This window comes from Primulina huaijiensis, chromosome 3, assembly GCF_012295235.1.
Source record: "Primulina huaijiensis isolate GDHJ02 chromosome 3, ASM1229523v2, whole genome shotgun sequence".
Lineage (NCBI taxonomy): Eukaryota > Viridiplantae > Streptophyta > Magnoliopsida > Lamiales > Gesneriaceae > Primulina > Primulina huaijiensis.
The window spans coordinates 11196883-11213103 of NC_133308.1; the positions used below are offsets into that span (position 1 = coordinate 11196883).

Consider the following 16221-nt stretch of genomic DNA (forward strand, 5'->3'; position numbering starts at 1 on the left):
CATTTCTTTCAAACACTTCTGAAATGCCATCATTTTTCAATAAATTTTTTGGGGAAGAGCCTCCCGATTCTGTCGATGTAGCTTCTTGAGTGCAATCAAGCTATTACTATCCGGATAGAGGTGAATTATGTGTTAATATGTTATTTAAAGATAAGAATGATCTTATTGCATCTGTGAAGGATTATTCAGTCAGAGTTGTCAGGCATGAGTACCGTGTCGTGGAAAGCACATGCAGTTTGTGGAAGTTACGTTGTAAAAACAATTCTTCTACGGTCATTTGTCGATGGGGACTTCGCGCTTCTTTGAAGGCCCTGGGTATTGGAAAATAACAAAATATGGCGGATCTCACACATGTGTATCTACCTTTGTTGGTATAGACCATAAGAATTTGAACAGTGAAATGGTGGTACATACGCTACTGGGGTTGTTCATTGTGATCCTGCGTACGAGATTAAGTATTTAATCGAAAATGTGAAAGATAAATATGGATATCAAATCTCGTACACGAAGGCTTGGCTAAGTTTGAAACGTGCTATGGAAATTGCTTATGGTACTTGGGAGAGCTCCGTTCAATTACTTCCCAAATATATGCGTGCTTTGTCCAAATATAATCCGAGAACAGCTGTAGAGTGGAAGCATCTCAGAGCGAACACTGAAATGAGTAAGACACTGAACTATGTTTTCTGGGCATTCAAACTGTGTGTTGATGGGTTTCGGCATTGTCGGAAAATAATAAGTGTCGATGGTACACACTTGTATACCAAATACAAACACAAAATGTTGATCGGTGTCACTCTGGATGCGAACAATCAGGTTCTACCGCTAGCGTTTGCTATTGTGGACGAAAAAACAACAGATTCTTGGAAATGGTTCTTGGAGCACCTAGGAAGACATGTTGTTCGTGGTGAAAATGGTGTGTGTCTTATTTCTGATAGGCATAAGGGAATCGTGCGCGCTATTGGAGATCTACCATATTTTCAACCTCCTTACGGTGTGCATCGTTTTTGTTTGAGACATGTGTGTTCAAAATTTAACGCCAAATTCAAAGACGTGTATTTGAAAGATTTATGCTGGGCGGCGGGAACACAATATGTCGGAGTGTTTGAACAGTGTGTTGAAGGATACGCGTAGACTTCATATATCTGCCATAGTACACTTGACACTTCTGAGGTGCGTACAATATTTCATTGAACGTATGACAAGAGGTGATCGCATGGTTCAGGAAAATCAGCTGTGGTCAGATTACGCATGTCGGAAGTATGAGAAATGGGCGAGAAAATCTAGTGAACATCGTGTTGCCAAGTACGATATACGTGAGCAAACTGCTTCGGTCGCAACTGTAGGAAGACCAAGTCGTGGCCAACATATGCATGTCGTGAAGATATCAACGAGTGATTGTTCATGTGTTAAATGAACGATTTTTGGCATCCCATGTTCCCATGCTATTTGCCCCGCTAAGTGGCACTCTTTGGATCCAACGACACTTGTGCAGCCCTGGTATAACATATCTGAATACTTAGCAACGTACGGGGGAAGATTTCAACCTCTTGCAGATGAGCGATACTTGGATCCTCCAACTTTCGAGTTGCACCACAACCCTGTTTGACGTGAAAGAAGAAAAGTTGGTAGAGACAAAACAACTCGATTGCGAAAATGAGATGGACACAGCGGTTTCCAGAGAGAGACCAACATTGATGAAGTCTTTTGTTATGATTTAATAACGCTTGATATGTTAACTAAGAATAAATTTCTGTAAATTTTTTTTATGCTTTTAATTTTACTTGCTGAATTGTTTTCAAATATTTACTTAAAAAAATAATAAGGCGAATAATCATTCGGGCGTGACTGGAAAATATTTCCGCTCCGTGCTGCGCCCATGCAATAACATATTACCGCTCGGGCGCGAGATGGGCTGGAAACCGCGCTCGAGCGGTATTCTTTCACCGCTCGCGCTCGAGCGATAATTATTTACCGCTCGAGCGCGAGCGGCTCCCCCATCTCCCCTCCCATTCCCATCTCTCCACCTTATTTCCCCTCCCACCTTATCTACACACAATTTCCCCTTCCCCTTTTCTCTCAAATCCCTAACTCAAAATTCCCCTTTCTCAAATCCCCTTATCTATAATCTCTCAATACAAATTCCCTGTAGAGGCCTAAAAATCCTTACTTGAAAATTTGCGGAAAATTTAAAATTTTTCTTTTAAAATAAATGGAGTGCCTCATTCATACCAAAAACTGATAAAATATTTAACGTTCAAAACAGCAGCGGAAGAAATTATTACTTGCCAAAATAACAAGTTAAAGTATTCAATAACTAATAAAATATTTGAGCATCAAAATGGCAAGTGCTGAAACTGAGGTCCTCGGGTGCCACTACTGCCGACTCGAGCTAGCTCACTGGTCCCCGCCCTCGATCCCGACATCATCATTACCTACAACAATCAAGTCTAGTGAGTCTAAAGACTCAACATGCATATATCGTAAATAACGAGTAAATATAGTAAAATTGCATGGGAGTAAAATTTCATGTCATGAGGCATATCGTAAAATGTCGTGTCATGATTAATTATAATACGTGCATAGCTGAACTGAAAATCATAGTGAAACTGTTTGCTCCTTGGAGCCCTGTACTGAAATAGCATATAATAATTTTCTGTGAGATTATGGTCTACGCAAGTGGTCCCTGAACTGAACTGAACTGAGCTGACCGATACTGGTGACCGGACCGATACTGGGGATCGGATTTACGTCTGATCAGACTACTGCCACAGTACTGGGTGAAACAACTGAACTGACCGGTAACTGGTGACCGGGCCGATACTGGGGACCGGACTTAAGCATGATAGTAAAGTGACCACAAGCAATATCGCATAAATCTCAAAATTTGTATTTTTGCACGTAATATAATTAAATAACTGAATTAAATATCCTGTACCCATTTTACTGCTTGGATTGGATCGCTCCCAGGCTCGCTGCAACCTAAATATGCCATGAAAAATATGCAATAGATTTATGGGACCAAACTATACAATAACCTTCAAAAATGTGACAATTACGCCTACCGACTTCGTATTAAATCATGACTCCGAGCCAACCCGAACCAACACTGAACCATCATGTAGTCATGATTAAAATACGTCTAAAATGATCAAATAATGCTCCTAAAATGGTGAGGGCCGAAATCTAGGTGAATGGAGGCCAAAACATGAAACGCTCTTTCGAGAGTCAATTTGGCACATCGCACCGTAAATTCTCGTACGACCTCAAAAATGATCCGAATCACGAACGGCCAAAAACATGACCTTCCTAACTCGATGAGGTACTGTCCAGTCCAAGGCCATGGGCTAAAAGCCAACCAAGAACCCGGAACACGCCTCTGAACCGCGACGTCGCTTGCTGTCAAAAAAAAATACAGCAGCAGCGTCTTGATTCCTTGCGTCGTTTGCAAGACTTTTGGCCATTGGGGCTTGAACCACCGACCAGAGCCTCTCAACAACATCCCAAGGAATGATTTGAACCATGGCTAAGGGCCCTAGGCCAGCCACAATTCGCATCACACCAGCAACAACCGAAACGTTCCAACCGAGAACCAATTCTGCGCGTCGGGGCATTGTTCTTGTTTAGCTGTCACCGATCGTTCGAGTGGCCATTTAATTGACCAAGACACGATCTAGACATCTAGGGGCATGGTATGAACCGTGGCTAAGGGCCATAGGCCAACCAAGATCCACACCATTCCACAAAAGTCGAAACACACATGCTGTCAAAAATGATAAGCCGAAGGGTGCAGGGGCTGTTCTTGAGTATTTTGTAAAAACCGATTAACCAGGGACCAAGCCACCAAAAGGGCAACTTAGTCACGTCTTAGACATGCTAGGGAAGTGATCTAACCATGGCTATAGGCCTTGGGGCAGCCATGATCAGTTTCATTTCCCTTTTGACAGCAACTGAATTTTCGAAACACAAATGGAGAGCAATGGGGAGTTGCTGTCATTTTCTTGATCTCCAGCGTACATGAGTTTAAATGAATAGACCAACATGGTCCTTATGCATCCTATTACATGTCTAGATGTCGCCTTAGGAGCCTGGAATCGAACCAATACCTGAAACCCACAAAACAAAGCAAACCGTGAAGCTTGTCATGAAACTCAAAAAAAATCTGCATCTTTATTTTCGAAATGTTCATGATATATTTCGGTTTTTGGCAATTAAAACATGATCATGTAAGGTTTAAAAAACATAATACGACTTGATTGAAGAGTCAAGGAAAAATATATGCATGCCTGGTTTCGTTTGAAAGAAAAACGAAAAGAACGAGACGATCCGGCGCGGAGGAGGTGGAGCGTTTTCTTTTCTTGCTTGCTACTCGATTTTCTCTCTTCTTTTGAGCTATGAACCTCACGGTTTTATGGCTCTGAAATGGCTCTGAATTTCGGTGGAGAGGGTGGAATAATATTGGTTAGGGGAGTGAGGGAATGGGTGCAAAATATAGGGAACAAATATCAAGACCAAGTCTACTCTTTTTGAATTTTGAATTTTGGTTTGATATCAAATATTTGTTGGGTGTTTTGTTAGATGCAAATGACCGAATCCTACATGTTTTACAAGGCTAGGATGTTGGTTATTAATTAATTAATTAAGGGTGATTAATAATTAAAAAAAAGTTATCATGCTAAAAATGACAAAGAATGGGTCAAAGGTGAATTGGCATATAATTGCTTATTCTACTAATGAGTGGCCGAAAAATCCACTAATAAATGGAGGAGAATTATTTTCTAATTAGTAAATTTATAACCCTTAAAAGCCTCACTAATCCTTTAATTAATTTAGTGAACTAACCCCTTAATTATGGAACTTAATTGAATTTATTTTCTACTCACCTCAAGTAACTTAAATAATTCCTTAAACTCCCTTTTTAACTTAAATGAACTTACTTGCTAGCTAAAATAAATTTTGGGAATGTTTTCTGAATCTTAAATTTTATCTCTAAACTCCAACTCCAGTCCGGCCTCACTGAAATAACTGAAATGATAAAAATCAAACTGCTGCATGAAATAATTAACTTTAAATACTCATGCAATAAATATCATTTTAATTTAAATACTAGAATTATGCATGACTTATACGTAGTCTAAGTTACGGGTTCTACAATCCTTCCCCCCTTAAAAGAAATTTCGTCCTCGAAATTAAAACTCACCGAATAACTCAGGGTATCGACTCCTCATCTCTGGCTCAGATTCCCACGTAGCTTCCTCCTCTGAATGGTTGAGCCATTTGACTTTGACTCGCCTAACCAGCTTGTTCCGAAGCTTCTTCTCCTGCCTGTCTAAGATCTGAACTGGTCTCTCCTCATAAGATAGGTTCGGAGTAAGCTGCAACGGCTCGAAGTTTAAGACATGCGAAGGATTCGCCATGTACTTCCTCAGCATAGAGACGTGAAAGACATTGTGTACTCCGGCCAGATTCGGCGGAAGAGCCACACGATAGGCTAGCGTCCCAACTCTGTCGAGGATCTCAAACGGTCCAATAAATCTCGGACTGAGCTTCCCTTTCTTCCCGAATCTCATGACACCCTTCATGGGTGCCACCTTCACAAAAACATGATCGCCCACTGCAAACTCTAAATCTCTCCTCCGCTGATCGGCATAACTCTTCTGTCGACTCTGAGCAGTCCTCATCCTATCACGGATCCGGGCTACTACATCGACAGTCTGCTGTATAATCTCTGGACCCAACTCTGCTCTCTCTCCTACTTCATCCCAATGAACAGGAGATCTGCACTTGCGACCATATAGTGCTTCATACGGAGCCATACCAATAGAAGACTGGAAGCTGTTGTTGTAGGTGAACTCAACCAATGGCAAGTTCGACTCCCAACTCCCTGAGAAGTCAATGACGCAAGCACGGAGAAGATCCTCCAAGATCTGAATAACTCGCTCTGACTGCCCATCTGTCTGCGGATGGAAAGCTGTGCTAAACAGCAACTTCGTACCCATGGTCGAATGCAAACTCTTCCAAAACGAGGAAGTAAATCGGGGATCTCTGTCAGACACGATAGAAACTGGAATGCCGTGAAGTCGGACTATCTCTCGGATATACAACTCCGCATACTGAACCATAGTGAAAGTCGTCTTAATAGGCAAGAAGTGCGCTGATTTGGTAAGACGATCTACAATCACCCAGATAGCATTCGATCCTCTGGCTGACTTCGGCAATCCTGTCACAAAATCCATGGTAACGTTCTCCCACTTCCACTCGGGAATAGGAAGAGGCTTGAGCAAACCTGCTGGTCTCTGATGCTCGGCCTTCACTAACTGGCAAGTCAGACACTCGGATACAAATCGTCTGATGTCTTTCTTCATCCCAGGCCACCAATACAATAGCTGTAGATCTTTGTACATCTTCGTACTCCCTGGATGAATAGAGTACGGCGACATATGGGCCTCTGATAAGATGTCTGCTCGGATAGAATCACTGCTAGGAACCCATATCCTGTCTCGGTATCTCAGTATGCCGTCGCTGACTGAATACAAAACACTGCCCTTGGCCTCATCTCTCTGCTTCCACTTGGCCAACTGCTCATCTGCTGCCTGACCACTGCGAATACGGTCAAGAAGGGAAGACTGAATGGTCAAGGTAGATAGACGGGGAACTCTACCTCGAGGATAAGTCTCAAGATCAAACCTCTGCATCTCAAACTGAAGAGGTCTCGAAACTGCCAAATGAGCCATCACTGCAACTTTTCTGCTCAGTGCATCTGCAACTACATTAGCCTTACCCGGGTGGTAGCTAATGTCACAATCGTAGTCTTTCACAAGCTCCAACCAACGCCTCTGACGCATGTTCAGCTCCTTCTGCGTAAAGAAATACTTGAGGCTCTTGTGGTCGGTAAAGATCTGGCACTTCTCTCCATACAGATAGTGCCTCCAAATCTTCAAGGCAAAAACTACGGCGGCCAACTCTAAATCATGGGTAGGGTAGTTCTTCTCATGAGTTTTCAGCTGTCTAGAAGCATAAGCTATCACCTTCCCATGCTGCATCAATACGGCGCCAAGACCGAGCTTCGAAGCATCGGTATACAGAACAAACTCACCGGGCCCTGACGGCATGGCCAAAACTGGTGCTGAGATAAGAGCTTGCTTCAAAGTGTCGAAGCTCTTCTGACACTCCTCGCTCCAAACAAATTTCACATTCTTCTTTGTCAGTGCTGTGAGTGGAACTGCAATCGAGGAGAATCCCTTGATGAACTTCCGGTAATATCCTGCTAGGCCAAGAAAACTGCGGATCTCGGATGCATTCTGAGGCACTACCCAATCTCTGACTGCTGCAACTTTCGCTGGGTCCACCTCAATGCCACTGCTAGAAACAATGTGGCCTAAGAACGCCACCTTCTCCAACCAGAATTCGCATTTACTGAACTTTGCGAATAGTTTGTGCTTCTGCAATGTCTGCAACACTGTAGTCAGATGCCTGCTGTGATCCTCCCGATTCTTGGAGTAGACGAGGATGTCGTCTATGAATACTATCACGAACTGATCGAGGTACGGCTGAAATACGCGATTCATGAGATCCATGAAGATCGCTGGCGCATTCGTCAAACCGAACGGCATCACAAGGAACTCGTAGTGGCCATAACGAGTCCTGAAAGCTGTCTTCGAAACATCAGCATCTCTCACTCTCAACTGGTGATAACCGGAACGCAGATCTATCTTAGAGAAAATCGAAGCTCCCTGCAACTGGTCAAACAGATCCTCAATCCTCGGAAGTGGGTATTTATTCTTCACTGTAACCCTGTTCAACTCCCGATAGTCAATACAAAGCCTCATCGAGCCATCCTTCTTCTTAACAAACAAGACTGGCGCGCCCCAAGGTGAGAAACTAGGGCGAATGAACTCCTTGTCAAGAAGTTCCTGAATCTGCTTCTTAAGCTCTGCCATCTCTGTCGGGGCTAGTCGATACGGCGCTTTTGAGATCGGAGCCGTACCTGGCATAAGCTCGATGGAAAACTCCACCTCTCTCTCAGGTGGAACACCAGAGACGTCCTCAGGGAAAACGTCTACGAAGTCTCTAACAATCGGAACATCTGAGGCTGACTGACTGGGTGCCTCGGGGACAGATATAAAAGTTGCTAAAAATGCCCGACACCCTCTATGCATGAGCTTTCTAGCCTGAACATATGGAATAATGCGCGGTAAAGGAAAGTACCTGTCCGGCTCAAATAAGAACTGAGTCATCCCAGGCGGTCGAACTAGAATGGATCTCCGCTGAAAGTCGATCAAAACTCTGTTCCGCGATAGCCAGTCCATCCCCAGAATGATGTCAAACTCTGGCATCGGCAATAAGATGAGATCCGCATAAACAAGATTTCCATGCAGCTCAAGGTCTATGTCTCGGATCACGCTGGTGGCGGTTATCTCCTCTCCCGAAGGCAATGACACCGAATAGGCTACATCTAGCCCGATGGTCTTAACTTTGAGAAAGTTTGCAAAGACCTCTGAAATAAATGAGTGGGTAGCCCCTGAATCTATCAGGGCTTTGGTAGCTGAGCCAGCTATGAAAATTCTCCCTGAAAGTTCGGAACACTAAGCTGAACCCAAATAATCACAAGAGCTAAGCTTATAGACATGCAAAGGTCACAGTTCTTCTAACTAAATCCCGAAAATAATACTGAGTAGAGCATGCAATCCTATCGCAATTCTAAGTTCAAAATCTTAATCCCGATTCCCAAAACATTGGAATGCAAATGTAACTTAAAGCTGTAAGGTACCTGTCATCAGCATGGTGTCAGGGTTCGTCTCCGCAGCATGGAGAGCAAAAACTCTGCCTTGGGTAGGCAGATTCTTCCGGGGGCACTGCCGTAGCATGTGGTCCGTGCTGCCACACTTAAAACATTTCCCTGAGCCAAACATGCATGCTCCCGGATGACGGCGTGAGCACTTGGGACAGACTGGGTGCTCAAAGGTCCTCGGGACGACACGTCCCTGCTGCTGCTGCTGCTGCTGCTCCTGCTGAGGTCCTCCTCTGTTCCTGGGCGGGCCGTGATACGGCCTCTTATGCTGATGCTGGTGCTGCTGAGGAGGAGGACGGCGGTGTGGTATCTGAACTGGTCGCTTTCCCAAGCGATCCCTCTCTATATCTCGCTGGTCCTGCTCTGCGGCCAGAGCTCTGGAGACGGCGACCTCGTAAGTAGTAGGGTCAGACACCCTAACATCACGGCGCAAGATCGGCCGTAAACCCACCAAGAAATGCATCAACTTGGCTTTAGCATCGTTCGCGATCAAGGGCACAAAGTGACAACCCCTCTCGAACTTACGGATGAACTCCGTAACCGTCAGATCCCCCTGTCTAAGGCTCATAAACTCCGTGGTCAATCGGGTGCGCACCTCATCCGTAAAATACTTGGAGTAGAATACCTCCGTGAAACGTGTCCATGACAGGGTAGCCAAGTTAAGGGCTACTGAAGCTCCTTCCCACCATAAGCGGGCATCTCCTCCGAACAGATAAGAGGCACAACGAACTCGATCTGCATCTCCAAGCTCCATGAACTCGAAAATAACCTCGAGGGACTTGATCCAGCCCTCGGCAACCATGGGGTCCGTCGTCCCAGAAAACTCCTTTGGACGCATCTTCATGAATCTCTCGTATACTGCCTCAGGCTCTGTCGGCCTGGTCGCCACAGCATTGTTCTCCGCAAACTGCGCGAAGAACCGAGTCATCCCAGCTAGCATCTGGGCATTCATGTCCGGTGGTGGTGGAGGTGGTAAGTCTCTCTCCTGCCTCTGCTCCTCCCTGTCCTCCTGGCGAGGCTCCTCATTTATAGTGCGCTCGAGAATGCGTCTAGGGGGCATACTGTTCCATACATAACCCATACGTAACTAACATGCATAATTCCATAATTTATTTAAATTTAAGTACTGAACAATAACATAAATCTGGAAGTAAAACATTTCATGTAAACATGCTGTTAAATAATTCATGCTTTAAATAAAATGCGTAACTGTAAAACTTACAGACCGACGACGTGACTTCATGAGCTTCTCGCGGTCAGTAGTAGTGCAACCCTTTACAGAACCATTGCTCTGATACCAGATGTAGAGGCCTAAAAATCCTTACTTGAAAATTTGCGGAAAATTTAAAATTTTTCTTTTAAAATAAATGGAGTGCCTCATTCATACCAAAAACTGATAAAATATTTAACGTTCAAAACAGCAGCGGAAGAAATTATTACTTGCCAAAATAACAAGTTAAAGTATTCAATAACTAATAAAATATTTGAGCATCAAAATGGCAAGTGCTGAAACTGAGGTCCTCGGGTGCCACTACTGCCGACTCGAGCTAGCTCACTGGTCCCCGCCCTCGATCCCGACATCATCAGTACCTACAACAATCAAGTCTAGTGAGTCTAAAGACTCAACATGCATATATCGTAAATAACGAGTAAATATAGTAAAATTGCATGGGAGTAAAATTTCATGTCATGAGGCATATCGTAAAATGTCGTGTCATGATTAATTATAATACGTGCATAGCTGAACTGAAAATCATAGTGAAACTGTTTGCTCCTTGGAGCCCTGTACTGAAATAGCATATAATAATTTTCTGTGAGATTATGGTCTACGCAAGTGGTCCCTGAACTGAACTGAACTGAGCTGACCGATACTGGTGACCGGACCGATACTGGGGATCGGATTTACGTCTGATCAGACTACTGCCACAGTACTGGGTGAAACAACTGAACTGACCGGTAACTGGTGACCGGGCCGATACTGGGGACCGGACTTAAGCATGATAGTAAAGTGACCACAAGCAATATCGCATAAATCTCAAAATTTGTATTTTTGCACGTAATATAATTAAATAACTGAATTAAATATCCTGTACCCATTTTACAGCTTGGATTGGATCGCTCCCAGGCTCGCTGCAACCTAAATATGCCATGAAAAATATGCAATAGATTTATGGGACCAAACTATACAATAACCTTAAAAAATGTGACAATTACGCCTACCGACTTCGTATTAAATCATGACTCCGAGCCAACCCGAACCAACACTGAACCATCATGTAGTCATGATTAAAATACGTCTAAAATGATCAAATAATGCTCCTAAAATGGTGAGGGCCGAAATCTAGGTGAATGGAGGCCAAAACATGAAACGCTCTTTCGAGAGTCAATTTGGCACATCGCACCGTAAATTCTCGTACGACCTCAAAAATGATCCGAATCACGAACGGCCAAAAACATGACCTTCCTAACTCAATGAGGTACTGTCCAGTCCAAGGCCATAGGCTAAAAGCCAACCAAGAACTCGAACGAGCCACTGAACCGTCACAGCAAGTTGCTGTCCAGAAATACAGCAGCTGTGCTTTGGTTTCTTGCGTCGATTGCGAGGCTAATGGCCATTGGGGCTTGAACCACCGACCAGAGACTCTTACCAACATCCCAAGGAATGATTTGAACCATGGCTAAGGGCCCTAGGCCAGCCACAATTCGCATCACACCAGCAACATCAGAAAAGTTCACCCGAGAGCACCTTTGCATGCGCGTGAGGTGTTTGGCTTTGATTGCTGTCTCGTGTCGTTCCAGTGGCCATTTGATTGACCATGGCACGATCTAGACATCTAGGGGCATGGTATGAACCGTGGCTAAGGGCCATAGGCCAACCAAGATCCACACCACTCCACAAAATTGAAACAACACATGCTGTCAAAACGAAGGGGCCGAGAAGGGGAGGGGCTGTTCTTGCGTTTGATTTAAAAACCGATGCACCATGGACCAAGCCACCAAAATGGCGACTTAGCCACGTCTTATACATGCTAGGGAAGTGATCCAACCATGGCTATAGGTCCTTGGGGCAGCCAAGATCAGATTCATTTCCCTTTGACAGCAACATGAAAAAAAATCGAAACTCAATATGGCAAGAATGGGGAGCTGCTGTCATTTCTTGTTTCCAGTGGGTGTGGGGCTCGAATGAATGGACCAAAGTGATCCTAATACATCCTATTACATGTCTATAAGTCGCCTTGGGAGCCTGGAATCGAACCATTACCTGAAATCCACAAAACAATGCAACCCGTGAAGCTTGTCATGAAACCGAAATCTGCATGTTTTGTTTTTCTGAAAATTTCTTGCTATGTTTCGGTTTTTGCATGGAAATGATGATCATGTAATGTTAAATAAATGATAATAGGACTTGATTGAAGAGTCAAGGAAGAATATATGCATGCCTGGTTTCGTTTGAAAGAAAAACGAAAAGAACGAGACGATCCGGCGCGGAGGAGGTGGAGCGCTTTCTATTCTACCTTGCTAGCTCGATTTCTCTCTTGCCTCTAGCTATGGTGCTCACGTTTTTTTACACTGGAATGGCTCTGGTTTTCGGTGATGAGGGGTGGAGAATGATGATTAGGGGAGTGAGGGAGATAGTTGCAAGATATAGGGAACCAAAATCAAGACTAAGTCTACCTCTATTTGAAATTTGAATTGTTGGTTGATATCAAATATTTGTTGGGTGATTCTAGAATGGGGTGGCCGATTCTTCATGCTAGACTAGGTTAGGATATTGGTTAATATTTAATTAATTAAGGTTAATTAATAATTAAAAAAAAGTTATCATGCTAAAAATGACAAAGAATGGGTCAAAGGTGAATTGGCATATAATTGCTTATTCTACTAATGAGTGGCCGAAAAATCCACTAATAAATGGAGGAGAATTATTTTCTAATTAGTAAATTTATAACCCTTAAAAGCCTCACTAATCCTTTAATTAATTTAGTGAACTAACCCCTTAATTATGGAACTTAATTGAATTTATTTTCTACTCACCTCAAGTAACTTAAATAATTCCTTAAACTCCCTTTTTAACTTAAATGAACTTACTTGCTAGCTAAAATAAATTTTGGGAATGTTTTCTGAATCTTAAATTTTATCTCTAAGCTCCAACTCCAGTCCGGCCTCACTGAATTAACTGAAATGATAAAGTTAAACTACTACGTAAAATAATTAAATTTAAATACTCATGCAATAAAAATCATTTTAATTTAAATACTAGAATTATGCATGACTTATACGTGGTCTAAGTTACGGGTTCTACATTCCCCTTCCCCTTCTATCATTCTCCTGTCATTTTCTTCAACACACTTCACCACCTGCAGTTCCTATCACCATGGCTCCTAAGAAATCGAAAGGTAATCCTAGTTCTTCCTCTTCTTCTTCATTTGATAGAAGTAGATTTGTGAATGAGATGGCTAGGGCTCGGCATGAACATGCAAAAATTCATAGAAACCCAATTACCGAGCGGGGATTTCATAGGCAAAGGGAAGATCGATACGTAGGGCCTCTTGTGGGGTTGGAGAGGCGGGGGTGGGAAAAATTTGGGGCTCAACCTAACGCGGCGGTGGTCTCGGTGGTGCAAGAATTTTATGTAAATGCGGGGGAGAAGACGGATGACAAGGCCTTTGTTCGGGGTAGACTTGTGTCGTTTGATTCGGGTACTATTAATGCATTATTAGAAACGCACGAGGTCGATGATTCCGCCTTCCAGGCTTTGGTTGCTGCCCCGGATTACGCTGTGATAATCGATAAAGTCTGTCATCCTGGGGCGATCTGGAAACCAGTAGGAGGGTCACCCAGTTGTTTTGATGAGAAATATTTGACGACAGATATTGCCCTTTGGTATTTGTTTCTAGCAAGGAGAATGATGTCAGTCTCGCACAAGAGTGAAGTACAAAAAGAGCGGGCCGTGGTGCTATATGCGTTAGAAGAGGGTTACAACATCATTGTGGGAAAGCTCATCAATTCTCAAATCATGATGAGCGTGCATAATAGACACATCAGGCTTTTCTTTCCCACCATCATATCAGAGTTGTGTGCTAGGTCAGGGGTTGTGTTCCATGATGATGAGGAATGGCTGCAACCCATGAAGCCCATTTGTGTAGATGACTTTCAATGGAAGTAAACGAAACGACAGTTAGACTTCCCCACACATGAGGGAGATACAGGTGGATCGAGCACCGCCGCCCCACGTCGCCCACAGTCCCGTAGACGGTCCCAAAACGACAAAGTAGATGAGACTCTTGCCTTCATGGCTCATCAAGAACAAGTTAACTTGAACCACAATGAACATTTCGCCTATGTCGAGTACATGATGCAGACAATGCTAATCCACAGGGGTGTTGACCCAGGGACCATCCCTCCACCTCCGTCGTTCATTCTTCCGTTCCATTTTCAGTATGACTATCAGTAGCAAAGGGATGCATCGGGAGTGCCACCACCAGAGAATGGCGAGGATGAGCCGTGATCAACGATTCCTTATTCAAGTTTAATGAGGTATGTTATCCCATGCTTTTATTTGTTTATTAATGTACAATTCAGACATTGCATGTACTAAAGTTTGGGGTTCTTTAATTGTAATTTATTTTTCGCAGGTGATCACGAAACGAAGAACGCCAAATTTGATAACATAGACGTCAACTATGTTTTTTTCATTTATCTGTCGGTCGTGTACTTTCTTCTGTTCAGACGTGTAAATGTTAAAGAATTCTTGTGGACGTGTTTGTTTAATTTTGTTTCTTTGTTTTTAGTCGGCACTTATGATTTTTTTCATATGATATTCCACTTATCTTTCGTTTATTATCAATATATTGTAGAAATGATACAATTTATACGATGCAACAATGCAAACGATACAATAATAGAATTGATATAGTTACAATTAAGTTGAAGAATCATCGTCATAATTATAATGATACAAATTGCTCTCGGTCCCACAATCAGGTGGATTGCGTCTTCTCGTCCCTCTACGCAATCCTACATATTCAGGATTTTCCTCATTTGAGTAACCTGGAAAAGTGATAGGTGAAATAAAATTCCTCTGTGGTCGAGTGTTATGCACAAGATGCTGATGACCAACATTAAGCATATTCGTAAAACTTTGTGTGTTCGTCCAATACGAAGTCTAAAAATCCGGCTGACCAAACGAACAAAAGTCAACAAACCCTGAATCACTGAAAAAACCAAGTTGAGTAGTTGAGGTTCCTGCAACATTCAATTCGGTTGACGGAATAATAGTAGAGGTTCTTGCAAACCCAGTTGGTTGCGTAACCATGTCACCTCCCACCTGAGTGATGACTGAGATGAAAATGGAGAAGACGTACTGAAATTTTGTTGGACATTAAATTGTCTGACAAAAGTATTGTACGGATATGGTTGAAAACCAACGACAGAAACAGCAGGTGATATGGTGCGCACAATTATTCGATTATACCATTGGAAGTAGTTTTCGTCAGTTTGCATCGATCGCCCGTGTCGCGCCCCTTTAGCAACATATCTCAGCCTATTATTCCACAATTCAATTGAATTTCTATGATAATCTCTCCAATCGGTGTTTCGATGTCCTATTCTGGTGATATTATGCATATCATCATTGTTGACGGCAGACCCTGGAATTGATTGTCGTCTTCTATATTGTCGCATCACTCGATTAGGACAGTGCATCTCCACAATGTCAAAGCATATAAGAGGACAAACACGTCGCCATATTTTGTTGTCGTATGAATCTATAATCGTCTTCACATCTATGTCATTCTTCTGATAAACAACCCAATTAAACTGTAAAAAATTATAATGTTCAAATTATAAATTCATCTACTCAAAACAAAATCATCTTCATTTAATAACTATTAAATATTAAAATCAAATAATACCTCGTTATTATTCATACTATCTATAGAATCCCTTATAATTCTTACAGTATGTGTTGGCGAATGTGTGTAACTAAATTCAATTTTTCACCTACAATTTTAAAAAAAAATTACATATCAAAAATTCATACGAGATATATATGATATTACAACTATAATTTTTAAATATTACCGTGCACCATACGGAGAAACTGGAATAATAGCATCTGGATCAACGGGAGGTACACCTAATGTTAACCCACCTCTGTCGGGGTTAACACTTTTAATCCTGCTCCATGCCCATATCTGCTTACAATAATAAAAAATAGTTCAACAAAATTACCAAAAAACTTATGTTAAATAATCACATTACATTAACGATACCTGCATGATATATAAAGGTCTAGCCATTGATGTCTTCTCTATACGTGACGCGTTACACAACTCACGGTATAGAAATGTTAACACTGCACTACCCAAACTATAAGACTTCACGTTATCAATATCTCGTAGCAGTTGCAAAAATATTAGTCTAGCAGACCC

General features: G+C 42.6%; 2 protein-coding genes across 2 annotated transcripts; one reads left to right on the forward strand and one right to left on the reverse strand.

The window, feature by feature from the left end:
* The first annotated feature begins 534 nt into the window (after positions 1–534).
* On the forward strand, positions 535–1131 carry LOC140972484 (uncharacterized). Its single transcript, XM_073434903.1, has one exon. The coding sequence runs from the start codon at positions 535–537 to the stop codon at positions 1129–1131; it is 597 nt and encodes a 198-aa protein (XP_073291004.1).
* Positions 1132–2209: 1078 nt separating this feature from the next.
* Positions 2210–9276, reverse strand: LOC140972688 (uncharacterized). The gene is made up of 2 exons (XM_073435057.1): positions 8768–9276; positions 2210–2432 (listed from the first exon to the last, which is right to left on the reverse strand). The coding sequence occupies exons 1-2, from the start codon at positions 9249–9251 to the stop codon at positions 2395–2397; spliced, it is 522 nt and encodes a 173-aa protein (XP_073291158.1). The 5' UTR covers positions 9252–9276; the 3' UTR covers positions 2210–2394.
* Positions 9277–16221: the final 6945 nt, after the last annotated feature.